Source organism: Primulina huaijiensis, unplaced genomic scaffold (assembly GCF_012295235.1).
Source record: "Primulina huaijiensis isolate GDHJ02 unplaced genomic scaffold, ASM1229523v2 scaffold43369, whole genome shotgun sequence".
Classification (NCBI taxonomy): domain Eukaryota; kingdom Viridiplantae; phylum Streptophyta; class Magnoliopsida; order Lamiales; family Gesneriaceae; genus Primulina; species Primulina huaijiensis.
This window is the reverse complement of record NW_027360496.1, coordinates 240,793-263,183: the sequence shown is the minus strand read 5'-3', so window position 1 is coordinate 263,183 and position 22,391 is coordinate 240,793. Positions and strand designations below refer to the sequence as shown.

Genomic DNA, 22,391 nt, shown 5'->3' with positions numbered 1-22,391 from the left:
AGATTTTTGTGAATTTTGTTTAATTCGAAATCGACAGTTTTAATGAGTGAAAAGCAAAAAGTGCCCATACGAACCTATATGTCAACGTTTCAACTTTCAATGTGCTGCCATTTGTATTGTTAAGAGGAAATTTCTTGGAGCAGAGAACAATGAAGCAGCAGCTGTCAGCCGGAACCTCATGTTTAATTTCTTAGCCACAGAATTCGCTATGTACATTGTACATTATAAATACTCTAATTCATTAACCCCACCAATCACAAAAACTAACTGAATACAATTCAAGCTAAGCTGGTTATCCAAGGCCTTTTGATCAAAAAAAAAAAGTACTTTCTAATATCCTTGATATGGCCTCGAAAGCTTTCTTGATCGCAGTCATCGTCGCCACCGTGGTTGCTCAGACTTTGGCTACTGATCATATGGTTGGAGATAACGATGGTTGGAAACTAGATGTCGATTACACCGCTTGGCCTAAGGGCAAAATTTTTTACGTCGGCGACACTCTCAGTACGTGATCACATAGTTCAAAGTTTTTCATTTTTCTTGGTTTGTTCAGTGAAAATTTTGTGCCTTCAATTAGCTTGTTATATATGGTACAATCTTTCCATTTCGTAAATGTCATGGTAAGTTGAACAAATAATAATATTATTTTGATTGCAGCGTTCATGTACAAAGAGGGAGTCCACAATGTGCAGAAAGTGAATGGATCCGACTTCAAGCAATGCATGTCTACCGACTCATCAAGCAAGCCTTTAACCAGCGGAAACGACGTTATTAACCTCGCCACCCCTGGGAAGAAATGGTACATTTGTGGAGTTGGTGAGCATTGCTCCAAAGGGATGAAGCTCTCCATCACCGTCTCCGTCCAGGGGCCGACTCCTGCCCCCATGCCCACACCATGGCTTACTGCCCCGCCGCCCTCTTCTTCTTCCGCCAGTGAAATTTCTCCATTGAAATCTTTGGTGTTGATGGTTGCTGTCATTGCTGCATATAAGATCATGATCATGGCCTAAATTCTTATAATTATTCAAAAATAATTTTGTGAACTTTAATAATCTTTGTTACTTCAACTTCATTTAGAGTTTCCTTTTTCTCTTTTGACTGCCGTCTTTAGACAAGAAATGTTGCCACATATAATAATAACATGGAATATTATTTTTTGGTATTTGTATTTGGAAGTAAAAGAACTCAATTTCTTTAAGAAACAAAAGATTATTGCACTTGATACTTTTTCTCCGTAATAAACCTGACTCTGGTTGCATCATTCAAATTTTCAGACCAGTTTATTGATATGTTATACGGATAATCCGATTCATACATATTTTTTTAAAAAAATTAAAAGGAATATTTTTTTATCGGTCACGTTATATAAAGTCGTTTTTAAGTTTTAAATGTTGAGTTTCTTCTCTTCTTAATTTTTTGAGTTAATATTTACTCTTAAAATTTTGGTTCAAAACAATTTGCAAACTAATTATGTGATAAGCATAATTACTAGTTTGCGAGTCAACGGCATACATTTACGAGGCTTTCAGTAGGTAATGTTTGTTTCTTCCAAAAATACATGTTAGTTATTAACATTTTATATATTTACGTTGAATTTCTTTTTCCGTTTGTACTAAATCCAAATATAAGATCTAATTTTTATATTTAATATTATTTCATCTTTATATGTCCATTTAATTTATTTTTTTAATTACCAATAAGTTCATTTAATTACTAAAACATTCATTAAATAAAGAATAAAATTTTGAATTTTTTTTTAATTTACTATTTCGATAATTTTTTAAATATGTGAAAGCCGACACAAACCTCAGTTATTTTCAGAAAGTCAGATTCGAACATTTCGATATATCGACAAATAATAGGAATTGAAAATAGAGTTACATTTACCAATAAAAAAGGTACAATTCTAAAAGCATATAGAATTTATTATTCGGTCACCCCTAACATTACAGTAATAATTTCCTACAAATTATCATAAAATGACATGACTGAATCAAACCCAAAAATAATCTCATGTTACACAAAAATTAAAGGGCTCAAAAAATCTACTCATCACTGAACCTTTAAACAACATAGGCATTTTGATATGCGAGACACTGAAAGCTCACATGCTTCATCTCAAAATTATAGTTGTTTTCCTGTACAAATCATTGATAAAGCACTAGGTAAACTAATGAGCTCATGGATATCATTCAGTACACGCTACTGATACAGCAAGAATTAAGCATCAGTTCCGATTTCAACGACTCAAAAAGTTAATAACAGCTCCCAAGGAAGGCAGCTTCGCGGAGAAATGAAACTGATAATAATATGGCATGAGGTTAACCAGGAAACTTTTACAATCCTGTTCTTTATTCTTTATTCAAGAGATTGGCGGTAGGTTCGTTTCTTAGAACTGCTGGCTGACTGCCTGCAGAAAACGATAATCAAGTCACAAATCAGCACATCATTTAGAACATAGGCTGTTACATGGTGTTGTTTAAAAGTTAAGTATCGAGATTGAGAAAACGGTTGTATTAGCATTTGCCATTGTCGGTAACTGAAGACTAATGGAGTGATTCCAGCAAAAAAAAAAAAGTCACTGAAAAGATAATTGTTAGATATTGGAGTGAAATGTTGGTACACTTACGAATCATCTGAACGTTCTTTACTAGATGATGACTTCTGGAAGCTCGCAGATGGTCCACCAACCTGTTAAAAAACATGATTATCACTTAAACTAGTTTGTACCCAATATAGACCGTCTCAGACATAATTTGTGCATACTTCTTGTGATTTGGTCCTAGGCGTTAAAAATTTAAGACTGAATGCTGCCCCTTGGAAAGTTAATCCAAGAGCAATGTTACCGACAGTACTAGAATTTAAAGTTATTCTGCACAAATAACTTTGGATTTCAACGAAGGTTTATCAATAAATTTGCTTAAATTTCTTGAAAGTGGGAGTAATCAAATTCTCTCACCAAACCCACGGTTATCCACCTAAAGTCCGTCCCCCACTTCAGAAAGCATCTAATTTACAAATGCTAAAACAAAACCAAAACTACAAGTATCATGGGGCTTTTGAAAGGGTGGGTACACGTGAAGAACATAGCCAAAGTGTTTTTAAGACAAGAAAAAATTAATAATTCACCCTATCGTAACATACTCAAGAAAATATTAAAAAGGATCATGCATCCACAACTATGTTTCAACTTTAAGTTTCAGTAGCCGATGTATCCACTAAAATCGTCTTTTTCTGACATTAACACACAAGGTAGCAACACAGCAAGTATCAGGCATACTGACAGAGTGTTGAAATTTTCTGCTGCTTTGGCTATGAGCTTCCAGGTACTCTTCATAGCTCTGCATGATGAAATGAACAGGGCAATCATCAGTAAGAGAACTTTCAACTCAAGTCCTTACCTCTGGCAAAAATGTTTTAACCCCAGAACATACCAGAAATATCTAGAAATAAAAGTTGGCGAATGACGACAGAAGTGAACAACATAAAATGGAAAAGCATCACATAATTTCATGAACCATCCCAACATCAAATCAATAGAAGACTCAGTGCACTGCAGTGGTTTCAGAAATCTTGTATAGCAGGTTACAAGGTAAGAACAAGAATTGTGATTTCTGATGCACCATGACAGCAATGCATTGATAAAGCTTGATATGAGACACCTATACCATTTCCAGTATATCGTCTTCTGTAAGAGTGCCATCAAGGGGACTCCAATCTGCTGACAAGCCACAGCTATCAATTCTAGAAGAATTATTCAAGCTACTAGTTGCACTTCCATTAATTTGACAATGTTTTGACTGTTTTACATTTGATGTCCCATAAAACATTGATGATTTATCAGGTAAACAGGATCTCTGTTGCTGCAAATGAAATCCACTTGATCCAGATTGATGCTGATAGAGTAAAGGCGGACAAAGCATGGGCGCCATGTGCACTAGAGGTTCGTTAAAATCTTCATCTTGTTTAAAATGAAATGGCTCAATATAAGGTCTTCTTTGCAGGAAATCGTCCCCAGAGGCTTCATCCCTGCATAAAATAAATTGCACTGATAAAGGCAAAAAAAAAAATCACACGCAAAAACTATGAACGATTAAGCTTCAATTTGATAACTGATTAATTGCCTTTTCAAGCCAGCAACCATATTATTTCCCTGGTCAAGAAGGTCACAAAGAGCTTCACCAATATTTTGAGGCAGCTCCTGAAAATAATAAAACATGGTGGTATTAATTTATTAAAAATAACACATTTGGATACCTTACAAAAGCTAGAATAATTAAATACCTGACAGTCCCTGCTGATTTTTACAGGCTTGTAGTCATTCCATGGATTTTTTAAATGAAAAGTACTCTGGAAAGGCAGATCATGTAAACATAGCCATTTGACTTTAAAACTGCGTCCCCAAGGGTTATTTTTCCCACTACTCTGACTCCAAATGTCATCCCTTCTCCAACCGACGGAAGATATCATTTGGGCATACCCTTGGAAGAAGCCACTCATGTTGACACTAAATATAAGAATCACTTTGCTAGAATTCTGCAGAATTACTTTAACTGCATTATTTACATTCATAATATATATTGCCACCCACGAGCGGGCACTATTGACACTAAGAACCTTATATTACACACGAACACACACAGAGACATGTGTGTGTATAATAATAATAAGAATGATAACATGGACCAAAGGGGGCCTAATAATCTTACAAGAATAAAGATTTAAGAGATCTTACTAGAAAGGCTTCTTCAAGAATACGCTCATTCATGACTTGTGTTGCCCAAATTCCTTGATTTATCGACAATTGGATATTTTGATGATTCAAGCTCTTAATAATAAAATATCTGGTATTATTCAATTCAGCCCTCTTCATTTTATTTGAAGTTCCTGCTCCATCATAAGAATTTGGTGGATCGTCTGCCCCTGAGTGAGAAGCTTCCTCATTTAATTTACCTCTTGGACTTGCTGCAAAGGTATTCAAAGTATTTAAATATGAAAGTTGAAACTTAGCACCATGTCAGAAAACATATCTTTGAGGGCATATCCAGACCAAGTATGCTAAATAACTCTATATTCATTATCTCTACATTAATAAGTTTGAAATGTACAGCAGCAGTTCTAGAGACAAAAACAAAGCCCTGATCCCAAGATGGAAACATGATATTAAAGACGGGGTTCATAAGTACAGAATAATCAAGAAATAGCAAATTCAATACTTCTGCTATCTTACAACAATTAAAACCTACACATTTCACTGTAATATGAGAAAATAATGATAATGAGATAACTTAAATGGCATTCACCTGGAGTGCTTGATTTCACTTGGTCTTTTACGCATTCAGTCTCTTTTGAATCAACTAAGGGTGTAATTTCTTTTACTGCAGATGACATGCCCATCTGACCTCCTATGTCCAAGGAAGCAACTATATGAAAAACTAAAGGTTAGACATAGAACAACCAAACTCTAATTAAAAAGGTCTAATTTGAAAAAGAACTGGAGAGAAAATGAGCAAATAAGGCCTAACTAACGATAATACAGTGACAGCAAGCATAGCTAAACGTATTAAAAACCTACGTGGAGAACAATACCACGAGTTTGGATATAATGTGAACAATTTTATAACTCATAACACTAGAATGTACCTTAGCATTGACATTGTAAGCAAAAGAATGGTGGAAAATGTTGCAATTCATAAATAATGACAATCTACTTTTAACACAACATTGAATTTTCTTTTCAAAAAATGTAGTTGTACAGAAACTATTTAACTAGAGAAGAAATTTAGTGGCTAAAGAGCTTAAAATGATATCAAGAGAATCCAATAGTAATCCAAAGTGCCCAAACCTAGACCAAGATTAAAGAAATTACGGTAAAAAAAGACAACACAAGCACTTGAGAAAGTTGTGGTTTCAGTGAAACCTGTAAAGTCACACATCTTGTATGTTGCACACAGTTTCTCATGATATGCATTAACCAAAAAAGAATCTAACCAAATTATACAAACACACACTGATCACCAACAGGTGCTGTCATTTAATAATGACTTCAAACATGTGTGACAATAACTCGTCTGAACAATCCGTGCAATTGGTTAATCCAAACTAGTGAATGTGAAGATACCAAAAGTACAACAAGACGATGAGGATGCGGGCTCCAAGTGCCAATGGAGTTTATACCTCCCGTCATAAAAGTCATTTGGGCAATCTAGAAAATGCATCCTTCCGTAATGTTGAACAACCTTTAAATTATTAGTATTTGAAATCTTAATTGCTATATCAACTGCAGCCAAAATACTAGCCAACAGGACCAAGTTCTAAATCGAGTTACAAGGGTGTGTGTTGCAGGAAAAATCAAAACTTTCAATCTCACCAGTGACTGCCGCCAACTCACTCACCTTTCATTCTTACAAATCGCATGTGATATAAGGTAACTTAGACCATAACACGCACAAAAAGAAATCACACACATCCCCGCAATATAATCAACACTAAAGACAATACATTCAATTAAATTTTGCAACTTCAAATTCCAACACGTACAACTTCAAAAACAGTATAAAATCAAGTAAACCCAGAACTGTCGTTTCGGATTGGTGCACTTTGCTGAAACATTCTGCGTTGAACTTCACTGTTGAAACCCCCACAAGAAATGAAAATGAAGCATGCTCCCCATTACAGTAAACCAGCATGAATGGAAACAAAATCAACCAAAAATAATAAAGGAAAACAAAAAGAAAACAGCAATTAAACAGGAAAATGCATAGCCGTACAAATAAGCGTCAGAAGCCGAAAAGCATAACGACATACCTTGTTGGAGATGTGGAGGGATTGGAGATAGATTGAAGAGCAGAAGATTTGAGTGTGAGTTTTGATAAGGTCTCTTAGGTTTTTTTTTTTTTTTTTCTTTTTCCTCCTCTCAGACAAGAACACTTGAATTTACAGGAGAATGATGTGTATTTGTTAAATCACTTGTCCCAAACTAAGAAGAACATATTGATTCGATTTTTAACAAAACTCGAACCAACTCATGTTAATCGCAATCGGTTTTACCAAATAGTAAAACTAAATCAAATCAATAATAAAACCAAACCTAGATTTTCGATTTGGTCCAGACGATTGTCACATTTTGAACCCAAAAATTTTGTTTGTTCCGAAACTTGTCAGTTGTCACTCTATGAATAAAGCATCACAATAACATTGAGGTTTACTAGATAATATCATTATTGAAGATTAAAAGATCTAATTTTTACTTGATTACTCTGGTTCTTTTTTTCACCAACCTTTTGTGCCCTAATCAATTTTAGATAATTACATCTAACATTATAATTTAGAAAATTGATTTTATATTAACAAGAACTCGACACATTAATCATTCTCTTATTTCGTTTTTTTCATCTGGACAAAGACGAGAAATCTTAAGCGACAAGGGGTGATAAATCAAACCGAATTAAACAGTTATGTTCGGTTCGGTTAAAAATCGAAATTATTTCGATTTTTCAATTAATCGGTTTTTTTATTTTTAAAAAATTAAATTTTATTTATAGTTACTTATTTACTAATTTTTAGATAAATTCATCGTCCAAATTTTTTCTTAAAAAATAACCAAGTAAGTGCAACCAGAATCCAAAAACTCATACATTAACATAATAAGTAGGTCTCTTGTGAGACGGTTTCACGAATCTTTATCTGTGAGACGAGTCAACCTTACCGATATTCACAATAAAAAATAATACTCTTAACATAAAAACTTAAAAAGTAATATTTTTTCATTGATGACCCAAATAAGAGATCCGTCTCACAAAATACGACTTGTAAGACCGTCACACAAATTTTTGTCAAACAGAATATATTCGTAAATCACAAATTCACAATACAAGCAAGTCTTTACCGTTATTATAATAGTCCACAAGCCAACAACAACCATAATTTACTAATTAGAATAATTTTTTTTAAAAAAAAAAACCACTCAACATAATCAAACATACAGAACTTCTCAAACTCCACAAAATTCACTCCAATCTTCACTTTTTAACAATTTGCTACATATTAACGCTTTCACTCAATGAAAATTTAACATCAAATTAAAAGTTTTATAAAATAAATGAAAGATGAAATAAAAGAATACAACTTATTTCCCATAATTAGAACTTTCTCTTTTTTTTTTTCTTCCTGTTTTCTTCTTCTATATAGTCATCGAAATCTAGTTCCCGCAAGTGAAAAGAATCGTTTGCAGATACCACCAACATTATATGAAAATAGAATTTTAGCTAATTCCGTTAATACTATTTTCATGTGATTTGTAAAGAATATTAATTTGGAATGTATTTAGATTTAATTATTTAATGAACAATCGTTCTAGGTTCGGCAATTCCTCTAGAGTACAATCTCGCTGGTCTAAATGCTATAAGCTTCAACAAAGGTTGTTACATTGGCCAAGAACTTGTTGCTAACACGTACCACCGAGGAGTTGTCCGATCGAAAGCGCTTGATCCCTCTCAGATTTCTGAATGATAGTGGAGTAGGTGAGTTATTATCAATGATAATATGTATAGCCGTTCTTTTTTATTGATGCTAATTATGATACCTGAATTTATTAGCTCAGAGGTCCCGCAAAAGGTTGCTCTGGGTAACGAAGTGATCGATGCATCATCTCAAAAGAAAGCTGGCACTTTCACAACTGCACTTGGGTCTTGTGGTCTCGGGCTTCTACACCTGGACTATGCTTTCAAAGGGACTGGAAACTTAACCATAAAAGACCAGGAAGATGTCAATATAGAGACCATTAAACCCGAATGGTGGCCCGTCGAGTGGTTTCTCGGTCAGCAAGAGCAGAGTGAAGCTGCTTAGATTGGCTGTGCTACTTTTTCAACCTCGTTGCTTCCGATGTAATGAAAAAAGCGGATCGATTGATCTTGGAAATCAGATATGACTCATTCATTATATACCATTGTCATACAAGTTGGATCGAATCAACCCATTCTGCCGTGCCTCAATCATCTTATTTTTCCATGGACAATCGCAAGCACCTACATTTTTCATGTATTGATAAACCCGTAAAGAAAAACGTGCTTTGATACAACCCAAGGTAGTAGTCATGCATTATCACACAAGAACGTAAATTTCAGGACAAAACATCTCCCGTCAGGAAAGCTTACAAGTGGTGATGACAGTGCACAAAGAACACATTTACAGCACCGGCCTAAAATTCCTTAGAACACTTCTGGTTAAAGTACAAGGTGGCTAGGTGAAGATTAAGCAAATTATGAACAATACACTCACACGATAGCCGTGAAAGAACTTCGGGCGCCAATGCTAGCTTGAAGCATTCAATGCTGACATTGGATATCTGGGTGTTGCTGAAACTTTGATTATCAAGATTACCGGAATTTGGATCTTCTGAAGCTGGTATTATTCAATTCAGCCCTCTTCATTTTATTCGAAGTTCCCACTCCATGATAAGAATTCGGTGGAGCGTCTGCCCCTGAGTGAGAAGCTTCCTCATTTAATTTACCTCTTGGACTTGCTGTCAAAGATATTCAAAGTATTTAAATATGAAAGTTGAAACTTAGCATCCATGTCAGAAAACATATCTTTGAGGGCATATCCAGACCAAGTATGCTAAATAACTCTATATTCATTATCTCTACATTAATAAGTTTGAAAAGAACAGCAGCAGTTCTAGAGACAATAACAAAGCCCTGATGTCAAGATGGAAACATGAGAATAAAGACAACGTTCATAAGTACAGAATAATCAAGAAATAGCAAACTCACACTCGTGCTATCTTTCAACAATTAAAACCTACATATTTCACTGTTATATGAGAAAATACTGATAATGAGATAACTTAAATGGCATTCACCTGGAGTCCTTGATTTCACTTGGTCTTTTATGCATTCAGTCTCTGATAAATCAACTAAGGGTGTAATTTCTTTTACGGTAGATGGCATGCCCATCTGACCTCCTATGTCCAAGGAAGCAACTATTTAAGAAACTAAAGGTTAAACATAGAAAAAATTTGCTTCAGAACAACCAAACTCTAATTAAAAAGGTCTAATTTGAAAAAGAAGTGGAGAGAAAATGAGCAAATAAGGCCCACCTACCGACAATACAGTGGCAGAAAGCATAGCTAAACATATAAAAACCTATGTGAAGAACAATACCACGAGTTTGGATATAATGTGAACAATTTTATATCTCATAACACTAGAATGTTCCTTAGCATTGACATTGTAAGCAAAAGAATGGTGGAAAATGTTGCAATTCATAAAAAATGACAATCTACTTTTAGCACAACGTTGAATTTTCTTTTCAAAAAATGTAGTTATACAGAAACTATTTAACTAGAAAAGAAATTTAGTGGCTAAAGAGCTTAAAATGATTTCAAGAGAATCCAGTGTAATCCAACATGCCCAAACCTAGACCAAGATTAAAGAAATTATAGTGAAAAAATAACACAACCACTTGAGAAAGTTGCAGTTTCAGTAAAACCACTAAAGTCACACATCTTGTATGTTGCACACTGTTTCTCATGATATGCATTAACCGAAAAAGAATCTAACCCAATTATACAAACACACACACGGATCACCAACAGGTACTGTCATTTAATAATGACTTCAAACATGTGTGACAATAACTCGTCTGAACAATCCGTGCAATTGGTTAATCCAGACTAGTGAATGTGAAAATTCCAAAAGCACAACAAGAAGATGAGGATGCGGGCTCTAAGTGCCAATGGAATTTATACCTCCTGTCATAAAAGTCATTTGGGCAATCTAGAAAATACATCCTTCCATAATGTTGAACAACCTTTAAATTATTTTTATTTGAAATTTTACTTGCCATATCAACTACAGCCAAAATATTAGCCAACAGGACCAAGTTCTAAATCGAGTCACAAGGGTGTGTGTTGCAGGAAAAACAAAACTTTCAATCTCACCAGTGGCTGCCGCCAACTCACTCGCCTTTCATTCTTACAAATCGCATGTGATATAAAAGGTAAATTAGACCATAACACGCACAAAAAGAAATCATATACATTCCAGCAATATAATCAACACTGAAGACAATACATTCAATTAAATTTTGCAACTTCAAATTCCAACTCGTACAACTTCAAAAACAGTATAAAATCAAGTAAACTCAGAACTGTCGTTTCCGATTGGTCCACTTTGCTGAAACATTCTGCATTGAACTTCACTGTTGAAACCTCCACAAGAGATGAAAATGAAGCATGCTCCCCATTACAGTAACCCGCATGAATGGAAACAAAATCAATCAAAAAAGTAATTATTAAGATTGAGACTTGGATCTAAATCATACTCATAAGCTAGCTCTATTATATTGCAATATTCAACGACAACTTTTTCACATATTTTATCAATACTACCCTCTTCTTCCTTATCGCTGACGATTTTCTTTTCTTCCTTATTCCGGTAAACAGAAGAACCCAGGCGGAACATTGGTGGTAATTTGTTGTAATAATCGGTAGCACCGGATAACTGAGCTAGAAGTTCATTTTTGTCTTGAACTTGAGTACCCTTCAAATAAGTTTGAGCTGCGCTTTTCGTCTTTCCAGACTTCACAAGCATCCAGAAACACGTATTGTAGTGATTGTTGATGTGGCAATCGACTTGTCTCCATGCTAGATAATCTCGAAGGATTTGAGAGGAGGGGTAGCAAACGGCACGGCCGTCAAAATATGGTGCGTACATCATCTCTTTATGAGGGAAGAAATCTTTCCATTTCATGATGTACATCGATGAAAAATAAGTTACTATTGCGGAAACTATTTCACTGGCACGCCTTCCATATAGTTGGGACTCTTTATTCAAAACAAAGCTGTACTCATCACTAACCCCATAAGAGAAGACAATATCATTAAACTCTTCTAGTACGCCTACTGCACATGAATTCATGAGGTTGAGAGCGGCTTCATCATTTGGCTTCTCAAATTTATGAACTTCGGAAAACCTATGAAAATGGCAACCATCAATACGAATAACAATCCAAGTGGACAACAACAACCTGCTCTCATACTGAAAAGACTTGAGATACTCAGTTTTGGTTTTATTAACATCTTTAGAGAAATGACCTAGCTCTTTCAAAAGATACAACTGATCATTCCAGAAACGTTTGGACGCAATGTTTTCCATGTGAACTATTGTGACCCTCCTTTTTGATCTTTTTATGGGACAGTAATCATCTTTGTAATTCACACAAACTTCAACCTCTGTCTTGAGAACACATGTTCCTTGGCGAAATATCTGTGGAATGCTTTTCTTATAGTTGATATTAAAGCATTGGTAGAGCAACTCATTTTTGTCTTGCTTATGAGATCCCTCAAGCATTTCTCGTGCTTCCTTTTCAGGTTTTCCACACTTAATCAACTGCCATAGACAAGTATTATACAGGTTACTTAGGTGGCATTCATTTTGTCTCCATGCAAGATATGCTTGAAGAACCTCCATAGATGCACATAAAATAACACGTGCTCGAAATGAAGGAGAATATCTCAAATCCTTTTCAGGGAAAACTTCTTTCCACTTAGTGACATAAACAGATGTAAAGAACGACACAACGATGGAAAGGATTTTGCTGGCCCGTCGTTGATAAAACTTGGTTTCCTTCTTGAATACAAAACTGAATTCATCACTGTAACCATAGGAGAATATTATATCTGGGAAGTGCTCTAAAACAACTCCGGCGCACTCATTCATCAACTCCAATGCTTTCTTACAACTTGGCTTCACAAACTCGTGCGCTTCAGAAAATCTGCAGAAATTTCTGCCGTCAACACGAACTACAATGATATTAGGTGGCATGACTTCATCCTCCACCTCATATAACTTCACGTACTCGTACTTGCTATTTGCCATTTCAATAAGTTATCCCGAGCTAGGTGCAGTTTGCTTAATTAGGAACTTAGCTCTTTTGAAAAACTGGAGGATGACCGGACTGTACGGAATTCTCCGGAGAATGTGGTCGTGAAAAAGAGTGAGCCTTTTGCGATTTCCAGCGAAAATCCACGAGATTTATGAGAGTTCGAGATGAAAAATGACAGGAATCAGAGAGAAAATGGAAGGAGTGTGTAGGGTGAAGTGGGGAAGAGAAAGAAAAGAAGGGGACTTGAGAGGGTACGCGGCGCCAAAAAAAAAAACGAAAAGAAAACAGCAATTACACAGGAAAATGCATATCCGTACAAATAAGCATCAGAAGCCGAAAAGCATAACGACATACCTCGTTGGAGATGTGGAGGAATTGGAGATAGATTAAAGACCAGAAGATTTGAGTTTGAGTTTTGATAAGGTCTCTTAGGTTTCTTCTTTTTTCTTTTTCCTTTTTTTTTTCCTCCTCTCAGACAAGAACACTTGAATTTGCAGGACGATGATGTGTATTTGTTCAATCACTTGTTCCAGCCTGAGAAGAGCAGATTGATTCGATTTTTAACAAAACTCGAACCTTTCGCAATCGGTATTACTAAATAATCAAATCAATAATCAAATCAAACCTAGCTTTTCGGTTTGGTCCGGACAATTGTCACGCTCTAAACCCAAAAATTTTGTTTCCGAAACTCTCTGAATAAAACATCATACAAAGTACAAACATCGAGGTTTACTAGATATTATCATTCTGCAAGATTAAAAGACCTAATTTACTTTTATTGAAGCGAATTTTTGAACAATCACTTGAGTTGAGATTTCCTCTCAAAGAAACAATATAAATTTGTTCTTTGTGATTTAATTTTTGCTCTGGCCTGAGATATTGCTGAAGAAAAGCTTGTACTTGTTAATTTGATAGATACATAGGTAGAAGTTCTAGCAAGCGATTTAGATTCTCGGATTTTTCTCCCCGAAAAAATGAAATGATGTTTACTTCATAAAATATATATCTATCTTCCTAAGTAGCAAGTATCACACAAACTAATTGCTGTATTCTAACAATTTGCCAATTTATTTGATTATTGTTCAGACACTCGATTTAATGATGGGCCACGTATGATTTTTTTTTTTTTTTCAAGTTGTCTGATGTATCTCTCTGTGGAAATCAGATATGACTCATTCATTATATACCATTGTCATAAAAGTTGGATCGAATCAACCAATTTTGCCATGTCTCAATCAACTTATTTTTCCACGGACAATCGCAAGTACCAACATTTTTCATGTATTGATAAACCCGTAAAGAAAAACATGCTTTGATACAACCACCCAAGGTAGTAGTCATACATTTATCACACAAGAACTTAAATTTCAGGACAAAACATCTTCCCTCAGGAAAACTTACAAGTGGTGATGACAGTGGACAAAGAACACATTTACAGCACTGGCCTAAACTTCCTTAGAACACTTCTGGTTAAAGTACAAGGTGGCTAGGTGAAGATTAAGCAAATTATGAACAATACACTCACACGATAGCCGTGAAAGAACTTCGGGCGCCAATGCTAGCTTGAAGCATTCAATGCTGACATTGGATATCTGGGTGTTGCTGAAACTTTGATTATCAAGATTACCGGAATTTGGATCTTCTGAAGCTGGAGGAGGTCCACTTGCATCTCCAGGGCCACTCCTACCATCTTCTGGTGCATCATCGGTATGTCTACCATCATTTTGGTCATTTGAGCTACTCCTACCAGGTACATCATTTTGGACTTCATCTGGTTTAGCTTCCACACCAACTCGCCTTAGGTGTAGCTGAATAAAACGAGATGGTGAATGAGACCTTCAAACTAAAAAGTACATTTCCTAACAGGAAATTTTTTACCTCGATAATATACGTAATACTTTTTTATCTTTCAGAAAAATATTTTCTTTCCCGTGGAAACATAGACATATCCATATTCTGTAACAATTTTTACCAAAAACTTACTTTCAACTGGCTTTCGCATTCCCTCGTACCGTTATTATCTTCTATTCAAAAAATTATTTTACTACTATTTAACATTCATAATAAATTTCAAGGAATAAAATGATTGAAAATAATATAACATGGCGTGACATCTATGGTAGAAAAATGCCTTCTTCCAATTCCAAAAACACAAAAAAATATACAGTTCACATTCCAAAATCATTTCCTAGAAATGTACCTGAATTATTTTTTCGGAAATATAGGAAATATACCAAAAATCTCCATAGTTTCCCCCCACTACTTAAACGAAATAGGTTCTATAAATTGAAATGCTGCCGGCTCCCTCAATCAGAATCGTCATTCTGTCGAGGCACTTAGAATAGTCTCATGTTTTAGAGGTTCGATAGTCCTGACCCAAATAAACATTTGACAGAGTTGTTCAAATCACAAAATGAAAGAATTTTCCGAGTGCTACCTGAAGATGAAGATTTACTTCATCTGGTCTTGAAAGGAAGGGAAAATCACCACCGGACTTGAGGTATGCTTGTCTGGCACCAGGGTATCTTTCTGTCACTTGATCTTTAAGTTGTCCAGGAATTGCACAGAAATCATTTGTCTTCAGGCAGGGGATGAACACGCCCGAAAAAAGAGAGGGAGAAGTCAGAAATAAGTTTAATCGGATAAGAGGCGATCCAATCAAGGCAACACAACCACCATAACAACCACGTGAATATAAATCATAATAAAACTAGATATAGTTTCTTATCTTCCAGGATATTGATTTTGCAAGCATTTCGGAATGTTAAACTCATCAAATGTGTTCAAGTGTCCACAAATTTATGTGATTTTGTTGATTCCCATTAATAGGAAAATGTCTTCCTTGCTATTTTCATCCTCATTTGCTTTGTGTTCTCTTTAAACTAAATATATATAAAAGGTTCTCCTCGTTATTCACTTCATTGAAATCCAGGAAACTATGGGAGACCTTGAATATTTATTAAGGCAATTTTTTTCTCTCTCTACAATGTTCAAGAGATAAGAGCTTCCTCCTCTAGATAGTAATCTCTGATCAATACTACATGTGAAAGGAAAACATACAAGTATTTGAAATGTTGAAATCTCTCTAGTCTTCAGACTTGTTCAGAAAGACTTTTAAATTTTGAATTTACCCTGCTGAGAATCCCTAAAGAGACTGGTTGCAAACCAAGGAGTTAAACAAGATAAGCTTCATCCAAATTTCTTAACTTAATTTTGCAATAAGTTTCTGATGGTAATTTACTGTTAAATTCAAGAGCTCACCATCCATCATTATTGAAAGTATTAAGCAGTCCACTTACATCCATTATAGTAATTAAAGAATCTGAAAGCAAAAGAGGGCCAACAGATGCTGCATCAACCGTCAGACTCAACCTGGAGGCCAAGTCATCTCTTGAAAGGGTCTCAACCTGCATCATAGTCAAATTAACATCATAAGAAACGTTCACTTTCAATTTTATCTTAAGAATCAAAAGAAATTTGTTCTATAAATTTTGTAAAACAAGCACTCCTCGAGTAAATGAATAGTTCTCACACTAGGTAACCGACCAAATAACTAATATTTTATTTACATCCCAAGCCACTTGGACCTGTTGAGGATAGAGATCAGAGGTGATTTTGACATCAATGGCTTCTTGTATCCGAAGGCATGCACACACTCACTTTTTTTCCTTTCACACGCAACTTGTCGGTAAACCATTGATGTGAAAATATCAACAAAAACATAAAAGACTGTCACATCATACTAGAAGACCCTGATTGGATCAGAATCTCTACATCTCGGAAAGTACGCGTAGATGCTAGTAGCCATGCCTAAAAGTAATAAAAGAACTAATGTAGTTTCATACGGTATATTAACCTGAGCAACGATGAAATCCACGGAATCTGCAATAAAAGGTTCATGAGGACCATCGTGAATTCCAGTTAGGACATACCGCTTCAATAGAAATGAAGGTGTCCAGCCTACACTGTTAAATATTGAATTCACAACAAATCCAATTACATTAGGATAAATATAAACTACAGAGATTGATATTCAAACAACTCATCCCACTGACAATCACACTCATTTCAACAATTGCATAAACCATTGATATGTAATAGTTAAATAGATTTCAGCGCCCACGGCCCTTCAAACCTCAACCAGGTTAAAAAATCTTTGAAATGATTACTTGGTTATTTAACACACCTAGCTAAATATCCCCCAATTTCAAGGTAAATTTGAAGGTGGAAATACAAATCATTCACTAGTATTAAATGCTTAAAAGGCATGGAGTGAAGAAATCAAATCTCAAAAGTAATAATTCAAAACCTTTCTGAGAGCATTAAGAGACAGGATTTGGAAAACAACTATAACTAACTAATAACTGGGCTAAGAAATATTCTGAAGGTTTTGTGGTGTTAGAAATTGAATGACAGAGATCAAAAACCTCCAAGTAACAAATGATTTTCAGTATTGTCCCAACTAAAGCCTCAAGAAAGTCCTCAAACGCTGAAAGCTGGGATGATGGAACAGTTGCAAATAACACGAGGATATGTTCAAAAGCCAAAAAATGCTGAAGTTGGTATAATCAAGCAATTTCAAGACCACAAAATGTGGGTTCTTTTCAAATATTATACTTCATGAGAGGAGTTTTCTAGCAAATAATGAGTCAAATAAAGACCTTAAAAAGTAAAAAATCATGCAGAAGCACACGTAGCAGCGACCAAAGGGTAGAAGGGAATATATGATAATATGAAGTCCTGAACTTCCCGTGCGAGGGTACTTGGAAGATTAGTTGTCTGTTAATACATAGAAGCACCTCACTCAAAAAAGGGTTTCATTAAAGACATGCCTTTTTCAGTAGAAGCAGAAGTAGTTTACATTTTGACTTTAATGGTTAAAAGGCCATTTTCTACTTTTTGAGTTTCTTAGAGAAGCTGGAGTAAAATAACCAAGAACTCTAAATCTGAGCCTCTCTAAATCCGTTCTTACTGTTTTTCAAGTGCTTTAAGTAAAACTAAAAAGTTCATCCCAACATCAATAAATTATGCATACAATTTTTCTAAATTTAATTTTTAATGATACAAGCATCGATATCCAAATGCTCCAAGTGTATAAAGCATCGCCATAGTAAAGGCAGGTCGCTTACTTGATTTCATCAGCGGTTCACGGTAGATATTGTTCGAAAATTAACTATGTCACACGACTAAAATAAATACTAATTTTAGCAATAATAGACTAAAAAACCTGATATCGCTGCAAGAGAATCTAAAACTGGATAGTGAAAAGGAAAGAGAACATAAAGCAGAGTACTTAGTAACATTCTAAACATGAATGATGTAATATTTCCAGGGAAACATAAGACAGTAACATTGTAATTAGTATTATCATTGATATCTTGGTATATTTTTTTGGGAAAAAGACGTTTGCATTTGAACCAGATTGGAAAAGAAACAGAGAGAAAATTAAAGTACGTACAGGGGAGCCCATGGCATAGCCGCAGAAAAACTACTTGTCTCCAAAAATGTATTAGAGAGAACCAAAGATCGAACTCGACGTGGCCGGTGCTGAGCAAAGAGTTGAGCTAAGAAGCCCCCAAGAGATGTACCATATAAATGTATCTGCGATATGGAAAACAACCACTGTAATTTGTCATGATGGGAGCTAATAAATAAATACTAAGAGAAGAGGCAACAGTCAATCTAAGATAATGAATAACAAGAAAGGAATCAAGGATATGCTTGGTAAAATCTCTAGGATCCAAAAGGGAGATAATTTCTCACGTTTCCAAATAGCATCTACTTACTAGTTGTCGGGCGCTTGATGTATGAGAAAACAGAAAAAAAGTAATTTTTTTGAAAAAAGTAAAAGTGGATGGTCAGCTTTGATTTCATGCAATATTCATGTAATTCAGTAACCACCCCATTTTGATCAATCAAAATTAGTCAAGGTCACACATATCTGTACAGCGAAATGATCTGAATTATGTGAATAGGATAGTATATGCTAGTCCAACATAGAAAAATCCCTACTTTTATCCACAAAATGTTGTATCCATACTAATCCATTTTGTAAATGCAAGGGCAACAAAACCTATAGATGCTTGAAAATATTTAACTTTTCTTGTTTCTCAACCCTATGTCATCCGAATGTCATCACCATCTATTAAAAATTATAAACATTATTTATCTTTCCATTTTAAAATTCCCACAAATTCCATCTCGACATCAAAGGTTTCAAACAAATAATATCTATGTACAAATAATTATCACTTGCATCCTGATGTTTATAATTCTTTTATGATATCCCAAAGTTTAGAGTTTAGACGGTAGGATTTATTGGTATCTTATTTCATGATTTTTGTATATTATTCTAAATTTCACTATCTCGATTATTTTTTGCTCTGGCTTAAAAATAACACGTTTCATAGTTGATGCATCACATTCACTGGAATATTTGAAGTGAAATTTATAAAAGCATATCTACCTAATTCAATCACGTGAGAGAAATTCTAAACTTAAAAATAAGAATAAAAATTGATACATTAAAGACAGAGGTGGTAGGAATTCTTTAAGAGGTTGAAAGCAAAAATGACATAAATTGACAGTTCGAAATGAAGTGGTGGTTATGTGTTTCATTAGATTATTATTTCAATACCTAGATAAAAATGGCAACTGGGTGTGGAAAGCTTTAAATGGTTTTCAATTACCCACGTAATTATTTTCCACACCCTTCTCAAAGATAACAGCTAGAAATGATAATGATCTAAAACAAGAATATATTTGGTAGGATAATACCAGTCTATGAAAGTAGAAAGACCCCTTCATTTTTTATATGAAATAGAAAGTACCCTGCCAAATTTCTAATGAGTACCACCACATCCTACAATAAAGAACACCTTCCAATAGAATCATTGTATCACTACTTGGAAGACAAATTCAACATGTTAAGGTAGTAACTCAACATGAAAAAGGGCACGGGGAAGGATCAGAAGTTTGACAGAAGAACCTGGCAAGCTCAGATCAAACCCGTGTATTCAGCTTAAACATATCATAATGCATAGCACTTACATACCCAATGCAAAAAATTGAACCAACGGATGAACCAAAGTCTTTTTAGACAGGAAAGGAATTAATGTTCAACATCATATAGTGCAATAATGACAAGGAAATCTTACATGATGAACATTAATAACATCCAAAAACTTCTCAAATGCTATAATCCACTCATGGTGGTTCCACACTTGGGGAATATCAACTGATATCACTCGATAACCCTGAAAATGGAAAAAATAATTACATACCCAACGCTGGTTGGGGCATTACAAGCATACTGATCGATAAGATTATTAAAATTTACTACCTTCATAGATAATGACATAATTTGTTTATAATACACGTCGGCAGTTCCAGCAGTACCAGGAAGACAGATCAGTGGAGGCACAACTTTTGGCCCAAAATCATAGTATCTCCATTGCTTTGAGCCAATCTACACCAAATTTTGCAAGTAAACATCATTTCTACAATTTATTGAATGCTCAAGAATAATCAAAGTCACGACTGAAATTTGCTAACGACAAACGACGTCAATTATGTAATAAAGACCAAACTACATAGATAACTTCCTCATAAACATATGATTATCAGAACATATAAATTCCTCGTACCAGTAAAAACTTATACCCCATTGACTCCATTGCTCCTTGAAGATATGAATCTCTATGGGAAAAAGAAAGGTAGCAAGATCTCACTCCTCATTAACATAAAAATAAAAGGGTAGATAAGAATTAAGAACTGTGATTTTAAATTAATTAATTCACTTGTTTCAAACTTCTTAACGTTGACACGCTTTACTTCTTCCAGAATAAGTTACAATATTTAACTAATTAAAATATCGTATTGATCAGTTAGCCAATAAGTATTCCTATGTCCAAGAAATAAAAAGGATGTCTCAAATAAGTTCAGCCCTTCATTTGATCAGCTTGTACAAAAATATATATTTCTCAGATTTGTTTTGCTGGCATTCTATCCATTTTCCTATCTTCCAGAAATGGTTATGTTAAGGGGTGTTAGCTGATGCATGATTCCAGGATTAAGCTTTGGAATCTGCTTGCTTCATGTAATCCAAAAGAAGAAGTGTCCATTTGCAATATTACGGGACTAGAGACACATAAATGCACATACCCGGCACATCATAGACCTTGATCTGCATTGGCAACTCCTAGAAATCAATAATAGTAAATATTCATCTCTGTCAAATACCTGGAGCTTTTACACTTTTGGTATAGGATTAAGTCTCAAATGTTTCTTCAATACTACTTAATTGTGGACGCCCTTTTTGAGATGATTCGGTTGAACCAAGTACCTCAATAAGAAGCTATTACATCCAACTACCACACATTCCGAGCTTTTAATCTTTGTAACTTGTAAACCACAAGATTTTATTTCTATACAAATTGAAATGCAAATATCTCGATACTTGCAAGAACCCATAACAATATTAAATACTTGGAGCAAATTCCTATGAGACAAGATTCTGGGACAACTGAAATCAGATAAAGATAAGATTTTGATTCTTGAGTCCAAATGATCAACCAAATCAAACATGAGATCAAATCTAAAAAAGATTAATCCAAGTACGTAAAGAACTACAGGACCAGCAAAATGAACATTTGAGAAATGAAGCTAAACAGCAAAGCCCGTCATTCAAAAACTCGAAATAAAATTGAATAAAAAAAGAAATAAAAAAAATACAATCAAATATGTTTAAAAAAAACAGCAATCTTACAGGGATCTTGTGAAGAGGGACCTGAGACTTGAAGTAGATGTAATCACCAGGCGCCGAGAAGACGCCTTTCATCGCTGATGTCAACGCTGTCTCCTACACAGTTCTCACAAACACGCGAGCGAAGTATGTCTGCAAATCTAATATTTTATGTATGAATGATCGTATTAACAACGTAATTCTGATGGGTTTTCTGAGCTTGATGGATTTTTTTTTTATTTTTTGACTCAAATTTGATGGATTTAAGAAATGCAACATCGGTGTGAGCTGTGCATGGATTAGTGGGACTCGACGAGGCTGAGAATGATTGGGCTCAATCCCGGGTGGGTCCAACAAGTTATTTAGCTATACGAAAGACACTGAAAAATTTCATAATTGTCTTTCTTGTACGTTATCCAAGCAAACTTCGAGTCATTCTGTAAAAAATTTTTAAACAAATTTTTTTTTAAAATTGAACAATTTTCTTAAATTAAAGACAATCTCGTATTAATTATTTAATATCATTTAATCAACTTAAAAAAATAATAAAATACGTAATTTATGTGCATCTTTCACTAATATTTTTATAAAGATGTTAGTACGAATTCAACCTACCAGAGATGATAATGAACCAAACCTAACAGGTAATTTGTATTTGACTCTTTCAGGTCAATAATATTTTTAAAAAATGGTATATTTTCATGGGTTGGACTCGTTAGATAGTTAGGAGTTTTTTTTTAAAAAAAAAAGATGGTTTTTT

At 34.6% G+C, this 22,391-nt stretch overlaps 4 protein-coding genes across 11 annotated transcripts; 1 reads left to right on the top strand and 3 right to left on the bottom strand.

The window, feature by feature from the left end:
* The first annotated feature begins 307 nt into the window (after positions 1-307).
* Positions 308-1,010, top strand: LOC140970135 (blue copper protein 1a-like). The gene is made up of 2 exons (XM_073431733.1): positions 308-504; positions 658-1,010. The coding sequence occupies exons 1-2, from the start codon at positions 345-347 to the stop codon at positions 1,008-1,010; spliced, it is 513 nt and encodes a 170-aa protein (XP_073287834.1). The 5' UTR covers positions 308-344.
* A 1,017-nt stretch (positions 1,011-2,027) lies between these two features.
* Positions 2,028-7,175, bottom strand: LOC140970161 (uncharacterized). 2 transcript variants are annotated; one of them, XM_073431787.1, is made up of 11 exons: positions 7,091-7,161; positions 6,801-6,979; positions 6,579-6,665; positions 5,304-5,423; positions 4,736-4,965; positions 4,285-4,536; positions 4,125-4,201; positions 3,669-4,029; positions 3,285-3,341; positions 2,630-2,691; positions 2,028-2,410 (listed from the first exon to the last, which is right to left on the bottom strand). In XM_073431787.1, exons 3-11 carry the CDS (start codon positions 6,610-6,612, stop codon positions 2,359-2,361), a joined length of 1,245 nt encoding a protein of 414 aa, XP_073287888.1. In that variant the 5' UTR covers positions 6,613-6,665; positions 6,801-6,979; positions 7,091-7,161; the 3' UTR covers positions 2,028-2,358. The 2 variants fall into 2 exon arrangements, with proteins under 2 accessions (XP_073287888.1, XP_073287889.1); XM_073431788.1 differs by lacking the exon at positions 6,579-6,665 and having other exon boundaries at positions 6,808-7,175.
* Positions 7,176-9,054: 1,879 nt separating this feature from the next.
* On the bottom strand, positions 9,055-13,459 carry LOC140970160 (tRNA(His) guanylyltransferase 1-like). 6 transcript variants are annotated; one of them, XM_073431782.1, is made up of 3 exons: positions 11,115-13,459; positions 9,863-9,982; positions 9,055-9,523 (listed from the first exon to the last, which is right to left on the bottom strand). In XM_073431782.1, the coding sequence occupies exon 1, from the start codon at positions 12,879-12,881 to the stop codon at positions 11,277-11,279; it is 1,605 nt and encodes a 534-aa protein (XP_073287883.1). In that variant the 5' UTR covers positions 12,882-13,459; the 3' UTR covers positions 9,055-9,523; positions 9,863-9,982; positions 11,115-11,276. The 6 variants fall into 6 exon arrangements, with proteins under 6 accessions (XP_073287883.1, XP_073287886.1, XP_073287885.1 ...); XM_073431785.1 differs by having other exon boundaries at positions 9,863-9,964; XM_073431784.1 differs by having other exon boundaries at positions 11,153-13,459.
* A 692-nt stretch (positions 13,460-14,151) lies between these two features.
* On the bottom strand, positions 14,152-21,909 carry LOC140970158 (uncharacterized). Of its 2 annotated transcripts, XM_073431779.1 has the most exons (9): positions 21,656-21,909; positions 20,535-20,586; positions 20,231-20,356; positions 20,046-20,144; positions 18,347-18,489; positions 16,745-16,853; positions 16,188-16,295; positions 15,326-15,466; positions 14,152-14,696 (listed from the first exon to the last, which is right to left on the bottom strand). In XM_073431779.1, exons 2-9 carry the CDS (start codon positions 20,562-20,564, stop codon positions 14,334-14,336), a joined length of 1,119 nt encoding a protein of 372 aa, XP_073287880.1. In that variant the 5' UTR covers positions 20,565-20,586; positions 21,656-21,909; the 3' UTR covers positions 14,152-14,333. The 2 variants fall into 2 exon arrangements, with proteins under 2 accessions (XP_073287880.1, XP_073287879.1); XM_073431778.1 differs by lacking the exon at positions 20,535-20,586 and having other exon boundaries at positions 21,656-21,908.
* Positions 21,910-22,391: the final 482 nt, after the last annotated feature.